Source organism: Fringilla coelebs (assembly GCF_963513975.1).
Source record: "Fringilla coelebs genome assembly, chromosome: 6".
NCBI classification, from domain to species: domain Eukaryota; kingdom Metazoa; phylum Chordata; class Aves; order Passeriformes; family Fringillidae; genus Fringilla; species Fringilla coelebs.
In genome coordinates, this window is record NC_140034.1 from 16,444,981 (window position 1) to 16,465,329 (window position 20,349).

The 20,349-nt window shown below is 38.4% G+C and overlaps 2 protein-coding genes across 6 annotated transcripts; both read left to right on the forward strand.

Moving 5' to 3' along the window:
• The first annotated feature begins 10 nt into the window (after positions 1–10).
• On the forward strand, positions 11–3,074 carry NDUFB1 (NADH:ubiquinone oxidoreductase subunit B1). Of its 2 annotated transcripts, none has more exons than XM_084207102.1 (3): positions 11–147; positions 1,394–1,535; positions 2,684–3,074. In XM_084207102.1, exons 2-3 carry the CDS (start codon positions 1,396–1,398, stop codon positions 2,718–2,720), a joined length of 177 nt encoding a protein of 58 aa, XP_084063228.1. In that variant the 5' UTR covers positions 11–147; positions 1,394–1,395; the 3' UTR covers positions 2,721–3,074. The 2 variants fall into 2 exon arrangements, with proteins under 2 accessions (XP_084063228.1, XP_084063227.1); XM_084207101.1 differs by having other exon boundaries at positions 24–147; positions 1,391–1,535.
• A 426-nt stretch (positions 3,075–3,500) lies between these two features.
• Positions 3,501–20,004, forward strand: ATXN3 (ataxin 3; the record flags this gene model as incomplete). Of its 4 annotated transcripts, none has more annotated exons than XM_084207261.1 (11): positions 3,501–3,524; positions 6,294–6,458; positions 6,983–7,027; positions 8,295–8,380; positions 8,800–8,866; positions 11,247–11,334; positions 11,581–11,713; positions 12,783–12,958; positions 13,367–13,490; positions 14,201–14,289; positions 14,840–20,004. In XM_084207261.1, 11 exons carry the CDS (start codon positions 3,501–3,503, stop codon positions 14,932–14,934), a joined length of 1,092 nt encoding a protein of 363 aa, XP_084063387.1. In that variant the 3' UTR covers positions 14,935–20,004. The 4 variants fall into 4 exon arrangements, with proteins under 4 accessions (XP_084063387.1, XP_084063390.1, XP_084063388.1 ...); XM_084207264.1 differs by having other exon boundaries at positions 13,371–13,490; XM_084207262.1 differs by lacking the exon at positions 6,983–7,027.
• Positions 20,005–20,349: the final 345 nt, after the last annotated feature.

A 20,349-nucleotide genomic window follows, 5' to 3' on the forward strand; every position in this document is an offset into this window, starting at 1 on the left:
GAAGGGCAGCGGGCGGCACCACCGCGAGCCCTCCGGGGGGATGACGCTCTTCCCCCGCCCCTGCGTAGCCCGTGGTCTCGCCCGGCCCGCCCGTTCCCTGTGCCCTTGGCGCGGCCGCTGCGGGTCCCGGTGCTGGCGCGAGCAGCGGTAATGGCGGGGCTGTGTGTGGGGAGGGAGCGGTCTTGGGGGGAGGGACCACTGTGGGACCTCCCTGGCAACGCCTTGCCCTGACCCCTACCCCTTCGGCCGGGACACGGCGGAGGGCGGCCCTTCAGCCGTGGGGCTTTATGGCGTTATTGGTGCTGGAGGGCGGTCGGGGCCCCGGGCAGGCCGGGGCGGCCCAGCCGGGAGGTGGTGGGGCTGTGTCGCGAGTCAGCGGCCGGGCCCGGGCCGGGGGATCCCGCAGGGGGTGCGTGCGGGGCCGCCCCACAGCGGCGGCGGCGGGAACGGCGGCGGTGTTCGCCCTCGGGGCCCGGCCGGGGCTCCGAGCCCGCGGCTGCGTGTGACAGACTTCGCTGGTATCGCGTGTCTTGGTTCTGCTACAATTCCCTAGTCTGGAAGGCTCTGGTTGGGTTGGAAAGGTTTGCTGGGCCTGTTTAGTCTGGAGAAGAGAATACTGCGAGGGGATCTCGGTAATGCCTGTAAATACCTCAAAGGCGGGTGCCAGAGTCTTTTCATTGGTGCCCAGCGGCGGGACAAGGAGCAATGGCCGTAAACTAAAACACAAGAAGTTCTGCCTCAAGACGAGGAAGAACTTCTATAATTTGAGGGTGACAGAGCACTGGAACAGCTGCCCAGAGAGGTCGTGGAGTCTCTCTCTCCTCTCACATTCAAAAACCACCTGGATGTGTTCCTGTGTCATCTGCTGTGGGTGATCCTGCCTTGACAGAGAGGTTTGACTGGATGATCTCCAGAGGTCCATTCCAGCTGTAATAATTCTGTCATTCTGTGATTTTAGAAGTGTTCTTCCTTATTTCAGAAATGTCCTTTCTTATCTGTCAGCTCTCCACTAAATAGGCAACTTGTCTTTGAGACCTGACACAGATAATAAAGTGTCCTTCTACAGGAGTTTAGATTATGAAAGTGTTCCTAATGTTTTACAGAGCAGCAAACTTTTGTAGAGTTGCTTTAATGAGTAAATTAAAGAGGTGTTCTATTTCTCTCCTGTTTTAGGATGAAATCCTTTTTCCCAGGGTCAATAGTTAGTATTATTTCTAAGAAACCCAGGTATGGGTTTGACAACAGTATGTGTCTCCTAGGAAGTGTTTGATAGCCCTCATGTGTATGTCATTGTAGAATCCTAATAACTGAGAGTAAAGGTGCCAAGCGTGCAACAGTTTCCAAGTGCAGATTTATGAGTACCTCTTACCTGTTACACTTTTCTTTCCAGCAGTCATGGTCAATTTCGCCCACGCTGTGCGTGAACACTGGGTTCACATCCTTGTTCCCTTAGGATTTGTGATTGGATGCTATTTGGACAGATGGAATGATGAAAGACTGTCTGCCTTCAGAAACAAGAGCTTATTATATAGAAGGTCTGCTTTATGATCCCTCTTATATACATATATAGTTATTTTTCAAAGTGCTTCTCAGTTCTTTTTTAGTTATGAGCGTAACCAAAAAAAGGGAAGAAAGGCCTAAAAATATCAAGCATTCATGAAGTGTTTTAAGTCAGTAATACCTTCTGAAAATGGAATCTTTAGGAGCTAGCTTCATGAAAGAAAGGATCATTAACTACTGTTAATGACTGTAAAGTTCTTGGTCATGAAATATGGAAACCATTATTTTGACTCTATAACAGCAAGAAACACAGTGCTTGAGTCTTTATTTTCTCTCTTAAATTTAAAATGATCACAGCACTTTTCAACCAAATACTTTTTATAACTGTGTGTTGCTTCAAAATAATTACCAAGTTCTTGAAAATTAACATATGTGCTGCTGTATCTTTACTGAATTATGTGATTATATGCACTGATCAGTTTGTGTTTTCTGGCTCTGACTCCTCAGGGAGTATATACATCAGGTTACTTCAGACATTGACTCATCTGTGTCAGTTCTAATTCTGTGTTAGATCATCAGGTTAGCAAAAGAAGAGGGGGAAAAAATCATATTGTATAAACTGATAGTAGGAGTGCTATCAGTTTGTGTGCCAGTGGATTTTATTTTTCCAACTCTGGCCTCACCTAAATTAATTTTGAGTAATAAAGAAAGCTTTTGACATAATCTACCCCCCTGGTACATTAGCACTTTTCTTAATGGATTTGTTAGTGAAGGTGGGCTGTTATGTCAGCGTCTTGTAAAAATCCCTTCTTTTTTCACACCTCTCTTTCCACTTAAGTAATGAATTATTATATTTAAAAGAAGTAGAATTTTTCATTTTTGATCCAATTAAAAGTCTGTTAACTCCTTAGAAGTCAGCTGTTCTATGCTTTCATTTAAATGAATGGAAATTCAGAAGACTCAATCCATTGAAGCTTTTGAAAGAAAGGAGGACGTTTATCCGTTTGGAAAGATTTTTAACTGACAGCAATTGCAAGGAAAGTTAAATTTTTATATATATTTCAAAATGAAGGTATTGTTGAATATAAACTAACACAAATAAGTGCTTACATTTATTAATAATTATTCTAAAAAGAAATATACTAATTTTAGTCTCTTCCCTCTTGTTTTTTGTTCTACACAGGGAGTTGAAGCCTGGTGAAGAAGTAACATGGAGATAAAAGCTGATGATGAAAAGGAAGACATTTTTGTTTGATTCATCATCTTCCCTCATATATTGAAAGAACAGGAATATGGTTTTTGCTCTGAGAGGATACTACAGTAAAGGACATCTGCAATTCATCAGTGCTAGTTTAATTTCTGGTGTTAGTTTTTGAAGTTGATTTAAGTACATGACTAATATTTGTTCAGGAATTCCATTAGTCCATAAGCGTTGAGTAAATTTTCTTCCCTACTCTGGAAAGGAGAGGAAGAACTATAGAATAAACTATGCAAAAATCATTTATGTTGTTATTGTTGTGTATGGTGTGGAATCCGTGTGTGTGCTTGACAGCTACTAAACCTGGTTAAATTTCTTTCTGGGTTTCCTCTGTATACTTGTTTGGAGTAGTGGTTAAGCAGTTACTGCAGCTTTGTGAGCGGACCAGGAGGGTGTAAGGGGCTGGTGAGCACAAGGCAGGAGCGGGCGGTGCCGGGCGCTGCTCCGCTCGGTGCGGGGAGGAGCGGCCCCGGGCCCGGTGCGGGGAGGAGCGGCCCGGGGCCGTGCGGGGCTCTCCGGCGGCGGAGCGAGCCGGCGGCGCGTGTCGCTCCCCGCGGGCACGGCTGCCGCGCGGGGGCGCTCGCGGGTAGCGGCGGCTCAGCCCGCCGGCCTCCTCCCCGGCAGGGGGCGCTAGCGCGGCAGCCGGGCCAGCGGGGCTTGCCCTGCGCGGCCGGGGGGCGGCGGGCGCTGGGATTGGCCGGGCGGGTCACGTCGGGCGGGGGCTGCGGCCGCTACAGTAAACATGGAGTCGATCTTCCACGAGCGGGTGAGTGAGGGAGCGAGCGAGAGAGTGCGGGAGGCTCGGGCGGGTCCCGCTGCCCGCCCGCCTTGGCTGTAGAGACGTCGGTTGTGGCCGTCCGGGCCGCCGAGACCGGGGAGGCGCGCGAGCTCTCTCTGAGGAGCTGCTGGGGCGGTGCCTGGGCCTCCCGTCCCCGCGCTGAGCGCGGGGCAGCGCCCGGAGCCCCCGGGGTGCGCTCGGCCTGTGTCGGGCCGGGCCGCGCTGTCCCTCCCTGGCATCTCTAACCTTCGGCAGTGGCTTGTCCTCTGCCTCGGGGCAGAGCCGGGGCCCTCGCGCCGCGGTGCCTGTGCCTATGGCCCGTCCCAGCTGGACGCTGCCGGCCCTGTAGGGAAAGGAGACCCAGGGCTGAGCCAGACGTCCGCTTTAGCACGGGGACTGTGTTCTGGGGGCTTCAGAAACAGCCCCCAGGTGTGGGGAGGTGTAGGCTGCAGCTACTTGTGTTTCTTGAGAGAGAGCTCGCATGGCAGAGAAATGAGTACGAGGATAAGCAGCGGCAGGCAGGGCTGCCCCTGTGCTCTCAGAGCCATCCCGTCACCCAGCCTGGCTCGGCTGTGCCTGTGTGATGAGCAGGGAGTGGGAGAGCCGCTAGAGAAATCGCAGTTCATATAGTGTGCTTCTGTGTGCCGAACAGTATTTACTGTTTTGGAGGACAAATGCTGCTGTGAAATGCTGTGATTTATCCAGCTTCGCAAATATGACCTATTTCTGTTTTATTGCTGTTCAAATTGTAATTGGATTTTTTTCTTGCACTTTGCCAGTGTCTCTTCAACTTTATTGTGGTAATCTTACTACTAGTTCTGTTACTTTGTTTTGTTATGTAGGATTGGTTTCCTACAAGTAAAATAGCTGTGTCAAGTGAAATAGCTGTGTACTTTCCTTTAAAAAATTGCTGTTCTGAAATCCATAAAAACTGGGGAGTAGGTTTAGGTTTCAAAATTTGGCAAGTGTTGTGGTGCTAAGTAGCTGCTGTTCAGAGGGTGAGTGTTGGATTTCAGCCGTGATGGCCTCTGCTTCAGTGACCTTCAGTCTGGCTTTGAAAATAATTTAACAAAATGTACTCTTTTTTACATGGCCTAACTTATCACGGTATGAATTAACTTTTTATTACTAAAAAGTTTCCTTTTAGTGAAATTAGTATATAAGCATGTAATACAACTAATTTTCAGGGGTATTTTACTATATCTCTGCTTCTAAATCAGTTTCATACTATTCTGGTGGGGAAGCCTGTGGTTGTTGAGCAGGTTCTTCTGTTACAGTTTTGTCATGAGACCAGCAGCAGGGATGTGATCCCAGAGGGACAGAAGCTGATGTTTCGTCTTGAGTTTCTTGCTGCAGGAAGGGCACGAGCTGGAGGAGGCTTCCGGATTCCACAGAAGCCTGGCTGTACAGCCAGCGTAGCTTTAATAACTCATTGCTCAACTGAGTGATGAAGCCATAGGAAGATTCTGGAGTAAAGGGAACTTCTGAGGTTTCAGCTGTAAGGGAAATCATGGGACAGTTCTACATATGATTTGTATGATGCTTTTATGCAATTTTAAACAATATTCTTCCAAGTCATATTCTTGTATTCTTAGTTTCTGTGGGTGTGGCTTGAGGGAGGGGTGTTCTGGTTTGTTCTTGAGGGGTTTTGTTTTTAAGGAAGAGCATGTGTAGGAGAGTTCTTAATGTAAATAAAATGAAGACTGATTAAAACAAAAGAGAAAAGCAGGTTTTTAAAACTGAAGTTACTTGTCTTGCACATGGAGTTACTCTTATTTGTAGAAAAAGGTTGCTTTTCATGGGAAGCTGCTTTGATTGGTTTACATTGTGGTTTTTTTTAACGAGGCAGTATTTTATCTCATATGTGAAAATGATGGAGCCTATGATGCATTCATTCAGATCAGAGATTTTTTTAAATTTGTACTACAAAATCATGGCTGACATTGTTAATTCTCTCTTTTAAAATTTGTGCCGACGTTTTAAAAATCTTACCCTATAGTTCTATTACCTGTAATGCACTGGATATGTAACAAAGTATCTGAAATGTTTTTTATTTGATTGATGACAATTGGTCTATCAATATTAAAAAAAAATCATTGTTTAATATGCTGAATTTAATATTTTGATTCCCCATCATTCTTTTGAAGTTTTTCAGACTAGTTGTATGATCTTAATTTTTCTACTTCCTATACGTAAATTTCATGTGGAAAAGGAGCTTTTTTGTTTATTCCGCTCCTAATCACTTTCTCAGCAATAACGTGGACAGCAGGTTGTCAATAGCCACCCCTGGAAGAGAAGAATAGTTAAAAAAAATGAGAGTGTCTGTTATAGAAAATGTTTGTTCTAGGAAGTAGAGATCTAAACTGTTTGATTTTCATGTATTGATGTTTTTCATGTTTTGGAAGAGGATACAATCCATTGTTCTGATGGTTGTAGAGTCTCTGTGTGATTTGTTGGGTCACTAGCAATATTAATGGCATTTTCAAAAGCAGTTTTTATATTAAATTTATTTCCCTTAAGGAAATAAGGTAGTATGCATGTTGGGTTTTTTCCCATCAAGTTGATGGGAGGATTGTATTTTATAGCTTGCAGTGTAATACATTGAAAGAATATACGGTATTCTGCATGAGTGGGGAGGGCAGAAAGTTTGCCAGAACGAAACAGTTGAGTCATTTTACAGAGTTTACATTAACCTGGGGTGATTTATTTTTATTTTTTTCTTTTTCCATTGTTGTTTTTTTTCTCTTCCATTATTAGCAAGAAGGTTCATTGTGTGCTCAGCATTGTCTGAATAATTTGCTGCAAGGTGAATACTTTAGTCCTGTTGAGTTATCCTCTATTGCACAGCAATTGGATGAGGAAGAAAGGATGAGAATGGCAGAGGGAGGAGTATCTAGTGAAGAATACAGAACATTTTTACAGGTAAAATTATGTTCATTTGAGGTTGCTTGATATTGCCTGAAATGCAATATTGTCTGACACAGACCTGCTATTTTTGCATAGCTAGACAAGGTTAATTTTCTAGTGCTAAAGCTTTTTAAATTTATAGGCCTTTTCATTCATGCATCTTAGATGTGTCATTTTCATATATAACTAGTACAGCTTTACAATAATTCTACAAAAAGCTACACTACCTTCATCTTACAAATAGGAAGATCAGGCATGATGAGGAGGATCAGTAATTTGCCTTTTGTTTGTGTAAGCCAGTGTCAGGTAGGAACAGAAATTCCCATGTCTGTCTGCCCTTTAAGCACTGAACATCTCTAAAGGTTTGAGTTTTAAATTAAAATGCCTATTTGGGGCATTGTAATTGGCCTTACATACAAGGACATAAGTCATTGCTTTAAGAATCTGCAGTTAGATTTATTTTTACCACTCAATTATTTTTGACCTTTTATGCTTATACCATTTTTCCTCTTTCTCCCTTCCAACATCACATTGAGCAGCAGCCTTCTGTAAATATGGATGATAGTGGATTCTTCTCAATTCAAGTAAGCACAGCTGTCTTCTGACACAATTTTCTATTCATGCAATATATGTTCTTTTATGTAATTTAAATGGCACTGAGCTTTTCCATCTAGTTACCACTTTATGGGCTTAATGGGATTAAATGCTGGAGTTCCAAATGTTCAGAGTGTTTTCCTTTAAGAACAGTGACTTGCAATTCTTCAGTTCATGGGCTCTCAAATACATAGGAGAAACAAGGAGAAACTGTGAAATGGCACCTGCTGGCAATAAGCTTGAGTTCTAAGCTGTTTCTTGTGGGCACTTTATGTGTAGACCTTGGCTCCCAGGTGAAAAAGCAGAATTCAGATTGCTTTCTCAAATTATAGATAAGAAAGCCCTTGGCAATGGTTACAGGGTTATCACAGTGATCTGCAGATTTTTCTTGGGTGTTTTTGGTTTTTTTAAGGCCATAGGGGAAAAGTAATTAATAATAAATACTTAAAGCAGACCAACAGCAAAAGAAGTTTTGAACACCAAATTGGGGGTTTTGTCTAAATTAGAGCTCTAGGCATCTTTGGCTGTCTGCCAGGCTTTCAGTGGTACTTGTCAATGCTCCAGACACTCCCTCAAGAGCTTCGCTTCCTTATGGCCAAATGAGCTGTTTTTCTTTTTAACAAGAAACCGTTAACAGTTTGGCTTTCCTGCTTCAGTAGCTGAAAAAAATGCTTCCTTGTTCTGCTTTTTTGTCCTGTCATTGCTCTGTCATTTGAGGCACAGTTGGCTTGCTGAAAGGCATCTGAATTGTTAACTTAAAAGTTCTTACAGCCTTATTTCATGTAGCTTTAAAGAGTTATTGTGAAAGAGTTGGTGCTCAGATCAATAAACTGACTGATCCTGTGATAATCCAGTGGTACAAAATTTCCAAGTTACCGTTGGAAGAAAGATTGAGATTGTATTGGGGGGGGAGGGGGAAGTAAGGGCAGAGCAGCGCATTGCAAGTAGAGAGATGACAGCTACCAAAGTGTCTGTGGAAGGTGAAATGACAGCTTTGTTTGGAGGAGTATACTCATTAACACAGGAGAATTAAATCCTAGTTTTGTTACTTATCCTTAGATAAGATATGAGTGTTATGCTTGCATGTGGATTCATGACAGCTGCATTTTGAGTGATGTTATTCCTAGGTTTCCTGGCAATGTTTTGAAATTAAGTTTTATGAAAACAATATAATTGTTTAGCATAGATAAGATGGTTGCATTGATTGAATTTAGATTTGAACTAGTCTGACTCATGAAACGTGTTCTTTTTTGACAGGTTATAAGCAATGCCTTGAAAGTGTGGGGTTTAGAACTAATCCTCTTCAACAGCCCAGAGTACCAGAGACTTGGGATTGATCCTATGTAAGACTCTTTTAGCAACTTGCTTTTATTTTACTGTAGAAATACTCTTAATCTACTTTTTAAAATCTTTATTTTAAATTGCTGGTTTATGGTCTGTTGCATTTTGATGTTTGTATTGCCCCCTGGCTTTGATTCTTTTTTTCTTTTTGGGGGTGCATGAGAACATCTGTCTTCTGTGCCTTCATGATATTTTAGTATCTGTGACATCACAGATATATGGAGATTTCAGTGATGTTGACAACTTCCTGTATGTTATACAAGCTGTATGAGTATTCTGTAATGTAACATCAATGGTTGTATTACTGAAACTTTATTATATTTAAGTTCAAATGAGTGATAGCAAAGATCTTAAACATTATTATGCACTCTGATTTTAGAGTAAATAATTTTATTTATATCTTTTGTTTTTCTTTTTACAGAAATGAAAAATCATTTATTTGTAATTATAAGGAACACTGGTTTACAGTTCGAAAGTTAGGAAAACAGGTGACACTGTCTTTTTTATTTTAAAATTAACTTCAGAAATGGGTGTGGAAAAGTGGTTGCAAGTAGATTGTGCTTCCCTTTTGCAAGCTTTTGCTGCAGTTTGGTTTAATAGTATCCCATATTAAAAAAAAAGGTAAATGTTTTATCACAAAAACGCCAGGCAGATCATTGTAAATGTTAGCCTGGGAAAAGACTGTAGGATCAATTCCCTAGTGAATGTCCTCTAGGGAGTAACAGCTCTGGTAGGGTGTTATGTGACTTCTTAAGATATTTTCTTTTTTTCCTTTGTTTGCATGAAATACTGAAGAAAAGTTGTACTGGGGAGTCAGGGGGAGTAGGGAATCCTGAACAAAGATTAGGATCCCAACAGAATTCAAGCTTATTTTAATACAGTAAGATGTTGGGATTGTAAAATAATTTTGTTTATTTAAATGGGCAGTAGATATAAGGAAAAGTTCAAGTTTATGATGGATAATAATGGATAGTCAAAAGAGTATCAATTAGAATGAGGTTCAGGGAAGGAGAATCTCAACTTTATACTATTATAGAAAACTTTAAAACAATTGTATTTTAAGCAGGAAATAGTTATTAGAGGTAAGGGATGGTCACATTAGTATATGGTACACATGTACCAACTCAGTTCATATCCATGTCCCTTATGACACCAATTTGGTGTTTTATTTTATTTCAGCAGCCAATCATTTTTCTGGATCATACTTGCATACTTACAGCTCATATTGTATAAAAGTTTATAAGCATTTATACAACATGAGCTGATTTGGTGTTTGGTTTTTTCAGGGCTTTTTTTCATAGAAAACATTCATGGAAAGCAGCTTTTAGAGTCTGTAACAGTGGGACAGGAGTCTGTTTGCCCATTTGGTTCCTTTTTTGCAAGTTCTGGCTACTTATGTTGTCATCCAGATTTCAAAAATAAAGAAAAATCACTTGTGAGCAAGAAAACTAAACTCTGCTGTTTGGCTTTAGTTTAAAAGTATGTCTAATGTTTACAGGCATTTTTTTATTTATTTGATATCAAAAAGCCTGGATGTTGTCTTAAAATTATGCTTATTATACAATGCAACCATGTTGGGTGGAATTTTATGAGAGGGCATTCTAACCCAAGACATCCTAAGCTAGAGAGGGGATGCTTTTTTCCTCTTTTACCTGTGGCTTGTAACCACATGAAGACAGTACTAGATGTCTGTTATCTAGAGGGTAATGAGAAGATTTGACAAAGTAGGTTGCTTCTCCTCTGTTACAGTTAAAACAAAATTAGTTTAATAAAATTTTCCATAATGTCTTTTAAAAGTTGCTATAGTCTGTCCATCAAATTTTTTACAGAACTTTTTTTTCCCCTGCTCTTCTGCACTGTTGGTCTTCTTACCCTTTCCTAGTGGCAAGGAGTGTTTTTGGCAAATGATTGCATGACAGGGTGGTAGATAGTCACTTATATTATTGTATGAGCCTGGCTGCAAGTCTGTGGATGCATATATGGAAGTTTGGGTAGATCAGTGCATTTCTGTGAGAATGGAGATAAAACTCTCCTTCCACTAAGTCAAATGGTGCTTTCTGGTTAAAACTGTGTAATATTGAATGAGTAGGTCTAAAATATTTCTTTAGCTACATTGGAATTATATATGGGGGTTCAAAGGTAGAATATTTTGTTTCACACGGAATATATTTTCTCTCTAGAAGTTTTATGTAAGTATAATACTGTTTCTGTTTAGAAGTATTATAAATTACTAGTTATGGACAAGAAATGAGTTGTGTATGTTTCTGTGAAGTGTCCCCTGTTGTAATATAGTGCTGTACTCTCAGCATACTAAATTTGAGTAATTTTTTTTTTAATTCAAGTAAAATTTTTTAATTCAATAAAAATAATCTGAGAGAAGGGTAAACACTAGTTTTCAGCATCACCAGCTATTAAAGGTGGAATGTTCCTTGAAAGTAATAATGGAAATAATTGAATGTCTGTTTCCTGGATCTATTAATTTCTTAACATATAGCATTAACTGATGAAGGGTTTCTATTGCATTAGTCTTAAGTTGAAAACTAGGATTAAGCAGAATTTTAGAATGATGTCTGAAATAAATCAAAATATAATGGTTAAAGATTATCTGGTTTAATGTGTTTTGCTGGTACCAGTATTCAATAATGGGAGACAGCATGCAGTAATTTCCACACTTTAGATGTCTTGTTAGAGTATTTGAAGGATAACGTTTAGCACTGTAGGTATTATGCTTTAAACCACTTTAATTTGATAATTTATTTTACTAGATTTATTTGGCTATTCCATAATAAAAAAAAATACCATACTGTACAGGAATGGATTACCAAGTAAACTTTATGCTAATATGTTCCTTTTTTTCTTTTCTTACAGTGGTTTAACTTGAACTCTCTCTTGATGGGTCCAGAACTAATATCAGATACATATCTTGCACTTTTCTTGGCTCAATTACAACAGGAAGGTAATAGTAACTTGCAGATGTTAAATCCCATTAATTAAAAGTAGGTAATAATTATTTTTTAGAACTTACATATTCAGTTAACTACCCTTAGTTTTATGATTGAAATAGTGAAATACCCCAAGTCCTTATAATAAAAGGTAGAGTCTTACATCTTAAATTGTACATGATTGTATTCCATATAGTGTGCATTTTAGAGTGCTTGTATCTGCACTTTAATGCTGTAGACTTACAATTTCTTTTTCTCAGGTTATTCCATATTTGTAGTAAAAGGTGACCTGCCAGACTGTGAGGCTGATCAGCTGCTGCAGATGATTCGGGTACAGCAGATGCAGAGACCAAAACTGATTGGAGAAGAGGCAGCACAGTCAAGAGATCAGAGGTAAGGTAAATAAAGATTTTATTTTAATAATGTTCAGTATGATTGGTTTGTAATTTGGAAGTAATAAGAAGTACCTTTAGTTCAATGTCTACTGCTGCTGCACACAGGAAAAGCAAGCTGATGGTGTATTAAAATTAATAACTTAAAAATGGTGTATTTTTAAGTGGGCAAAAGCTGGCTTGATAAGGATTCAGTCTTTCCATGTGCATAAGCATATTATAGTGCAGATTTTTGACTTAGGGAGGAAAACTGTTTAGCCAATCTTATAAACTATGGTTAATAGTAATTCTTTTTAATTAAGACTGATTTGTGCATTCTGTCATAAGTAGAAAAGAACGAGAAACTGATCTTTGAATTCCACATCATATAAATTATACAGCATTCTCATTTGGAATAATTTCGCTGTAACGTTGTGATGCTGCTCATTTTTGATGCATTCTGCTAATATAAGACATCCTTGAAAGCACATAAAGTTAGTACTTTATGCACTTCTGCAATGATTTCACTGAATTTTCATAGTGAACAAATTGCATAGTGATAAAAAGGCTTTAGGCTTCTCAGGGGAATTCATTACTTTTTCCCCCTTTGTAAAGTTAAACTGCCATTGTAAATTGATGGAATAATTAGCAGTAACATGGAAAGTGTGTACAGTTTACATGGGTTCTGTTGCTTTAGTGTGGCCTTCAAGGCCTCCGGAGAAGGAGACTGTATGCACTCTTTTCTGCTGGTGTAACTGTTTAAATAGCAGTAGGTTGGAATAACATGTATCACGGCTTTTTGTGGGCTTTTTAAATTTACTATCTAACAGCTTCTTGTCAACATGTGCATTGCTGTAGAGGGCAGTGTGTGGCAAATATATGTTACGGTTGCTCTGCAGTTGCTTGCAGCCCTTTTGTGCTTTTTCATTTTTCAGGAAAATAATTGTTTATGTGAGAGACTTCCACAAGAAAAATGTTTTTCCCAAAGTTAAACCTAGAGTTAAATTGGTAGAACATACTAATTTAAACCTCATGATAAAATCTAACATAATTTCTGTCTATATTTTGCTATGAATGTATGAATTTCACAGGCTACCCAGAAGTGATGTGGACCAAGCAATAGAAGTTAACCATCCTTTTGATGGAACAGGCATGTTAGACGAAGATGAAGAGAATTTTCAGAGAGCCCTGGCTCTAAGTAGGCAGGAAATTGATATGGAGGATGAAGAAGCTGATCTTCGCAGAGCCATTCAGCTCAGCATGCAAGGTGCAGTGCTCATCTAAATTTCTTACAGTGCTTTAGGCAGCTTCTGGATTCAGTTTGTCAGGCAATTTTTCCAGCATGTATCAACATCTCTGGAAAGACTGGTTTGAGGCATGGAAGGACAATCCAGGATTGCACATAACTATCACCCTCCTGCTTTTTGAAAAGCTGTAACTTCCATGTTGTCATTGATTATTAGGAAGGAAGAACAGATTGGCAAGGGGTAGCAGGAGGAAAGGGAAGCAGTCCTAAGGTGAGGAGAAGAGAAATTATCAAGCGAAGTTCTTCTAGGTGCTCAGTTCTCCAAAAAGTCTTTCCTCTTCTCAAGTTTGAGGACATTTTTAAAGTTATATTTTATTTACTAACTTCATTTTACTATAATTAGTAGGATATGGCATGTTCTGCTTTTAGGTAGCCGTCAAAGTGAGCTCTCAGGCTCATTACCACAGAGTGTGCCTCCGTCATCTCACAGCAGTCAGACAGAGTCCCTTTCCTCAGAAGAACTGCGAAGGAGAAGACAAGCATATTTTGAAAAGTAAAGTAGCTAATAGAAAACTGTATGTGGAAGTACCTGTATTTTTCAATGCTTTTGGGATGTGGATGGGTTTCTTACTGAGGTCCAGCTCAACTTTTCTGTCTTAATATGATTTCCTAACAGTACCTGAATTTTACTATTCTCTGGTGGCTCCTACAGAGAAACCTCTAGTAAGAAGCTGATTGTTAATAATGCAGTGGTCTTGCTACTACTGCAAGTCTAGTGAAGAAAGAAAACATACATTATAGAAATATTTGAAATTAAATCATGTACATTTCTGCAACTACCTTCCCAATAAAAATTATTTCTCTAAGACTTTGCTTTGGGTAATGATGCTTCTCATGTGCATCACATAAAAGCATTGTACATATTTTATGTTCCTGTTCTGGTGTACCTTCTTAATAGATAGTTGAGCTATTGTAGGGAGAAATGCTGTGGATGGGAGGAGTTAGACTTCACGTAGTAGGATAAGAATGCAGAGCTTCCAGATCCTGGGAAAAATAGTCTAGTGGCTTGGTATATAATACTGGGAAGATAGGTATCTGAAGGTTAGCAGGGTGAAATGATGAAAGAGATTTTGGGCACAGGGGTGTTAATGTACCAAACAGCTTCTACCTCTGACTCCTGGCCTTCCTTACAATGAAATGAACTTGACTTACGTCTCATACTCATGTTAATCTTTTTCTCTTACAAATTTATGACACTTTTAGACAGCAACAACAGCTACAGCAACAAGATCAGACTCCAAACCTACTGGACAAAGCAACTCTTAGTTCAAGCACTCCAGAACCTGGTTCAGGTATTGTTTTTTAACCTTACATTCAACACTGCAATGTGTCTTTTTCATCTTTGTGTTGTTTATTAATTTTCCTTCTCTGCCTACTTTGCACTTCAGCAGCCATTCCGGTTGTGTATCACAGCCATTACTGTATTGGCAGTGAAGGAAAGGAGCACTTTCCTGAAAAGCCTGTTTCCCTTTGAATGCCAATATCCTATTTCAAAGTGAAGAGCATTGCTATTACCCCAGCTGTTGGTTTTCTAAATTACTTTTAAAGTTGTATGACAACTTGGAATAGTATCTGACAAAATTACTGGAACCAGTTTTCAGAAGACCATGTGTAGACCTTACCAGTGTCAGGTATTGGTGATCCAAAACTGGTGTGCATTGTTACAAACTGACTGTTCTTGGTGAAAAACTGTTTGCAAAATGTTCAGTGACTTTGAAAACAAAACCAGTTTTGTCAGTGGGGTAGGAGAAGGTGGGTGTGGACGAAAGGAACAATAAAAGCATTTAACTATAATTAAGAACTGTGAATTTATTACAGCTTGTATGCATGTATTGTCTTTAGGAGGTGATATGAGTGAAGAAGACATGCTTCAAGCAGCCATGAATATGTCTCTGGAGTCTGTCAGAAACCACCTGAATTTAGAAGAGGAGAAATAACATCATTTTTTCCCCTCTTATTGTCAAAACGCTAAGTCTCCATTAAAATTCTACTGTGTGGATGTTGCACAAGCAGGGTTCATTTCAGAGTTCTGGAAGCAGGAAGGAAAGGGGGGCTGCTGGAGGTCAGTTTAGAGAGGATCTGCAAATACAAACAAGATTGCACTAATTTAGAGAACTGTAGCACTCCTACAAATCATCTGCTCGCAAGAGTAGTGGTGTTAAAATTACTGGAACCATTCACGCAAAGTTAGACAAAGTTAGCAGCTGTGATTTAAAAAAGTAAAGCTTTTAAAGCTTGCATTAACAAAGCAAGTTTAAATTGTTTTGAAGAATTCTATAGAAGATACAAATGGTGCTGAAAACAGCATCAAATTATTTTCCTTCAGTACTAATGAAAAAACAGATACAAGTAGTAAGTTATGCTCATAAATTATTTTTAATAGATCACTCTAAAATGGAGAGAGTAATTAAATTCCAATTATCTTAAATAATTTATTTTGTGATTGTTTATTATGAACGACTCAATTTTTTGATCCTGCTGTCCACTTTTGAAATGATCCATTCTGCAGGAGAAACAAGAACCCATACATTTCATACTTTTCAATTCAAGACAAAATTGTATTGTTGACTATAATGTTACTCCTGAGTCTTTCAGTGATTTCTGACTTTGTAACAATTTCTGGTTTTAACTTCAATTCCAATTGTAAAATTTTAGATCTGTGTTTAACATACTGTCTTTTAGCAGATAACTTGCCTTATTTGGCTTGGGGTTTTGTTGTTCTTGTTTGTTTTTAATTATTGTTTTCTTATGTTCTTTCTTGTTAAAGCCACTTTCTTTTTACTTCAAAAGCAGCATATACTCAATGGGTTTAGCAGGTTTTCTTTTCTACCTCTTTCAGAGAATTTTCCTCTTCAAGCTCAACCCTTTATTCTGGCCTTTCAGTGTGAAGGAGTTGTAACTGAGTCTAGGAGAAAGTAGGAGGGGATTTAGGTGCCATAAAGTCAGTGCCACACACATAAGATGCACTCCTGCAATCTGAAATGACCCCTGTTCAAGTAGCTCTTTTAAGAATGAATATTTATGCCTGTGTGGATGTTCTTTCTGAAATGCTTTCTATGAGTGTCTGTCAGAATGTTGCAGTTTTTTCAGGAATGGCCTTTATTCACGCACCTTACAATTTTTTATTACGTTGTTTCTGATCCTGAGAAAAATTGGGAAGCAAAGTATGTGAGATGGCTTATGCTATTGGTTGTAAGACATTGCTTTGATATCCAGGATGAATGTGTAACCGGGTGACCAAACCTGACCTTGAACTTCAGTGCAACAAAAGAAAGATGTTTCATTTTCCTAAATGGTGCTTGAAATACAAATTCTGTTTACATATAAATTATATGGAAATATGTTGTAGAGTATATAAGCTGTAGTCCAGTTAAAGCATTAACAGTTAGCACAGGCATTGTAAGAATCTTTCAAAGATAACCCCAAATTTCTCTATCAAAATATTTTAAAGTTACATCTTTGCACAATAGTAATATTTAATTAAAGTTAGTAGGAAATTAATGGTAGCTAGATGGATATACACATTCAGCATCAAGTAGTACTGTACATGAAAGGGCTCTTACCTCTCAGTAAAGATTTGTTCACAGCAATGGTTTCCTGATAGCTTGGGATATTATTATAGGATACATAATTGGGCTAAATTCTGTTTTTCTTATCTATGTGCTAGATTTTCACCAATGTCACCAGAACCACTGGTATGTGTTACACAATTTGGATTTTGACATGAGACAACACTACTTTTTAAAAACTGATTTTTGTATTTTTAAAATAGTCCTGTCATCCACATCATAATTATTTGTAATGTCTCAAATTAATATAGCTAAACAATTACTTTGAAAGTCCATGTATGCATATGCCATTTTGAAATGCTGTATTTTTCAGGGTGTGATTTTCTGCTTTCAGTTTGAAATTTCTATGAAACTGAAAGCAAGAAAGGTGTCTAAAGCACCGATTTTTTTTTTCTTCATCTGTCAATTAACCACGACTTAATTTTCGTTTCTTGGTTGTGCCATAAACTAATGCTGAAATAAGACTCATTTTTAGAAATAGGTGTAGACTGGCAAGCTGATGCCAGTACTTGGAACTCAGACCTTTTATCCTCTTTTATAAGAACATAATAAAAATACTATTTCTAGCTCTAGCAGCCCTATATTAAAAAAACCAAAAAACTCAGCCCCTTAAATCTCACTGACTATAACCCAGGCCAACTACATGATTTTATAATCACTAAAACATGGAGGTTTGCCTTTGAACTTTCATGTCATATCATAAGTCACCTAATCACCCCAGTATTTTAATATGGAAGAAATATAAAATGTCAGTGCTTGAAAGGCACAGCTGAGTCAGTGATCATAGGGACAACTATTTTCCTTTCTATGGAGAAACGCTGTCACTCAGCAAATACCAGTTTGATTTTTATAGAAATGTCAAGTTGAATGATGTAGGCATATCTGTCTAGACAAGCAGTTACAAGAGGGCAGTTTAAGCTACATCTGTTAATTCACATAATTCTGTCACTGAAAAAGACCTAAACCAACCAGTCCACCACTAATTGTAATGTTCCTAAGCACCACAGCTGCACCTCTTTTAAATAGCTTCAGGGAGGGGACTCAACCACTTGCCTGGGCAGCCTGTTTCAATGGTGGACAACCTTTTCAGGGAAGAGATACTTCCTGATACCCAAACTAAACCTCCCCTGGTACAAATGGAGGCCATTTCTTCTCATCTTGTCACTTATTAGCTGGGAGATAAGGCTGACCCCCACCATGCTACAACCTCCTTTCAGGACTTGTAGGGAGTGACAGGGCCTCTGCTTGAACTGTACCCAAGGAAAAAACTCATATTAATTGCTGACAGTACATATTTTATAACCCAAGTTCATAATGTCTGGACCTGCCAAGAAGCTGTCAATAAAACACTGCTGTCATTTTTTTGGTGCTCATTCTTTCAATGATAAACAGTTATCAGTGTGACTTAACTATGCTTCTGATTTACTAATTTAGAGTGTACATCTGGTGTTATCTACCCTGTCAAGCTGAACGGTTGGGTTTTTTCCCATGTTATAGCTTTAGGCCAAAGTCCATTGTAAGGGAGCAGACATTGGTTTTTGTTGGTGTTTGTTGTTTTTTTTTAACTATAGAATTATATTTGATGGAATTTCAGGCTTCATTCATTCATTCAACAGATTTTACTGTTTTCCAGTGAATGGTCCATGTGACATAAATTATGGGTTTGTGCCAGTAAAAATAAAAGGGGCAGGGGTAATACAATAAATATCTTCCATAATTACTTCTCTGAGTATAATTCTGCAAACTGCTTTTGTGGTCTTACAGTGAAGGCAGGAGGAACAAGAGTTGTAATGAAGTCAGGCTTGCATGCAATTCTTGTTAGGCACAGCAAGTACAAATATGAGCTGTTTAAGTGCTTACATTTTTCTAGACCTGAAACTAATATATGATATGATACTGGCTTACTTTAAGATTTGGGCTTCCAGTGCCCTTCAAAGAACTGAAGCAAATTTAAGTGTAATTTTCAACTAAGGTACTCTTCTGACTTGTCTTACTTTATTACTTTGCAGACTACTTGAAAATAACCAATACAAATTTAAATCTATGCTGTGTTTTAATGTTGGACTATTGCTTCTATTACAAACTTACAGAATGGTGAGGGGGGTTTAAAATGGCTTCTGCAGATGTCTAGTAGACAAATATTATCATTTGCAAGCTGGTTTCTCTTATTATAAAACTGGCTTAAAAATTAACATGTTACAGTTCTAAAATGTGACATTTTCTAGTATTAATTATTGGGTCAAATAATGAAAACAAAAATGGTGGCCTGTGTACAGAAAAATATAGTAAAGGGGAATAGGATCAGAGAATCAGAACTCACACTTACAAAGAAGTATTATTTTGCAATTCATGTTACCAGCATTTCACTTGTAATGGAATTGAAATAAGAATCTAAGGAAGAGACTAACTGATGTGGAAACTTTTTAAGGGCTTAGATAGAAAATTATGTTGTTTGCTTGGTAAGCCATTACTGTCTTGCATAGAACAAACTTAAGTCCTGGAAAATCCTGATAATTAGTCACAAATCATTACCAAAAAAAAAAAAAAAAAGAAAATATGTCCAACATGTAATAATATACACAATCACTTGGTCAAGTGAGAACAACACTTAATACATTCAAACTGGCTGGGTCCAAATACTTCTTCAGTTTAGAATTGGTAGCTTTGTCTTGTCTTTTTCATCTTAAAAGCATGATCTCTTCTGCAATAAATTGTTTTAATCCTCATACACACATTTTGCCTTATTTGCATTTCAGAGATGGAGGGAATGCTGGAGTATTTAACCTGCCATGGTCACCTTCTTCCCCAGTTACAGTTCTTCAGACAGTTAGTACATGTGACTCTTCAACTGCTTTCACTAAGTCAAAATACTTATATATTATTTTCTTTGTTAAGAAAAATAATTATAACTACACTTTTCTTTTAATCCCTCCCCATCCTCAGTACAGCCACTGTGTGAATTCAGGAGGGAAAAAAGGGATGTAATACTTAAATGCCACTGTGCAAAAGCAAAACTAACAAAAAAAGAAGATAAAAACCTTCATCTTATCTTAAAGCATGTAAGCTTTGATAAAATTTTACTTTTTGCTACATGAAACCCCCTGTGTACAAATCACTGTAGCATTAGGATTTTGTAAGGGAATAATTTTTCATCTCTTACCTAATAGTTGTGTATTTTAGAGTTCATTTTCAGTACGATTTTTTTGTCAGGACTGTTTTCATATCGCATCTCTGGCTCTGGATTCCTGTATAATTTTTTACCTATTTTGTGTATATAAAGCATAGAATACTGAAAAGGTTTAAAAAGGGAAAGCTGAAATGCTTTGTCATTGTTTTGACTGGAAAATGGCAGCACTGTTCGATATTTTGAAAATGCTCTCAAAATAGGCATGAATATATATGGTTGTATTTGATATCACTTTTTAAAATAAATATGGTTATAGCTTCTAATGTTTCTCTCAAGTATTTGCATATGTGCTTTCCCTTACGTGTGGATCGGGCATGGAATCATCAAACATTGAAAGCTCATCCCTGGTATCAGTGGGCTTTGCACCAGAGGTATTTAGACAAAGCAGAGGGATAGTTTCCTGTTGCTGACATTTCATCATCTCCGAGTCTTTGCATCTGTTGATACTCCAAAAGTTGTGTAAAGACACTCCTGTTAAGGAAAGAAGTTGGTGCCAATTGTAGTTACGTTACATCTTTAAAAATTGTATGCTTTCTAATTTTTAAAGCTACAGTTTCCTGCTTTGCTGCCAGAATACTCATTTTTTTGTGATACAA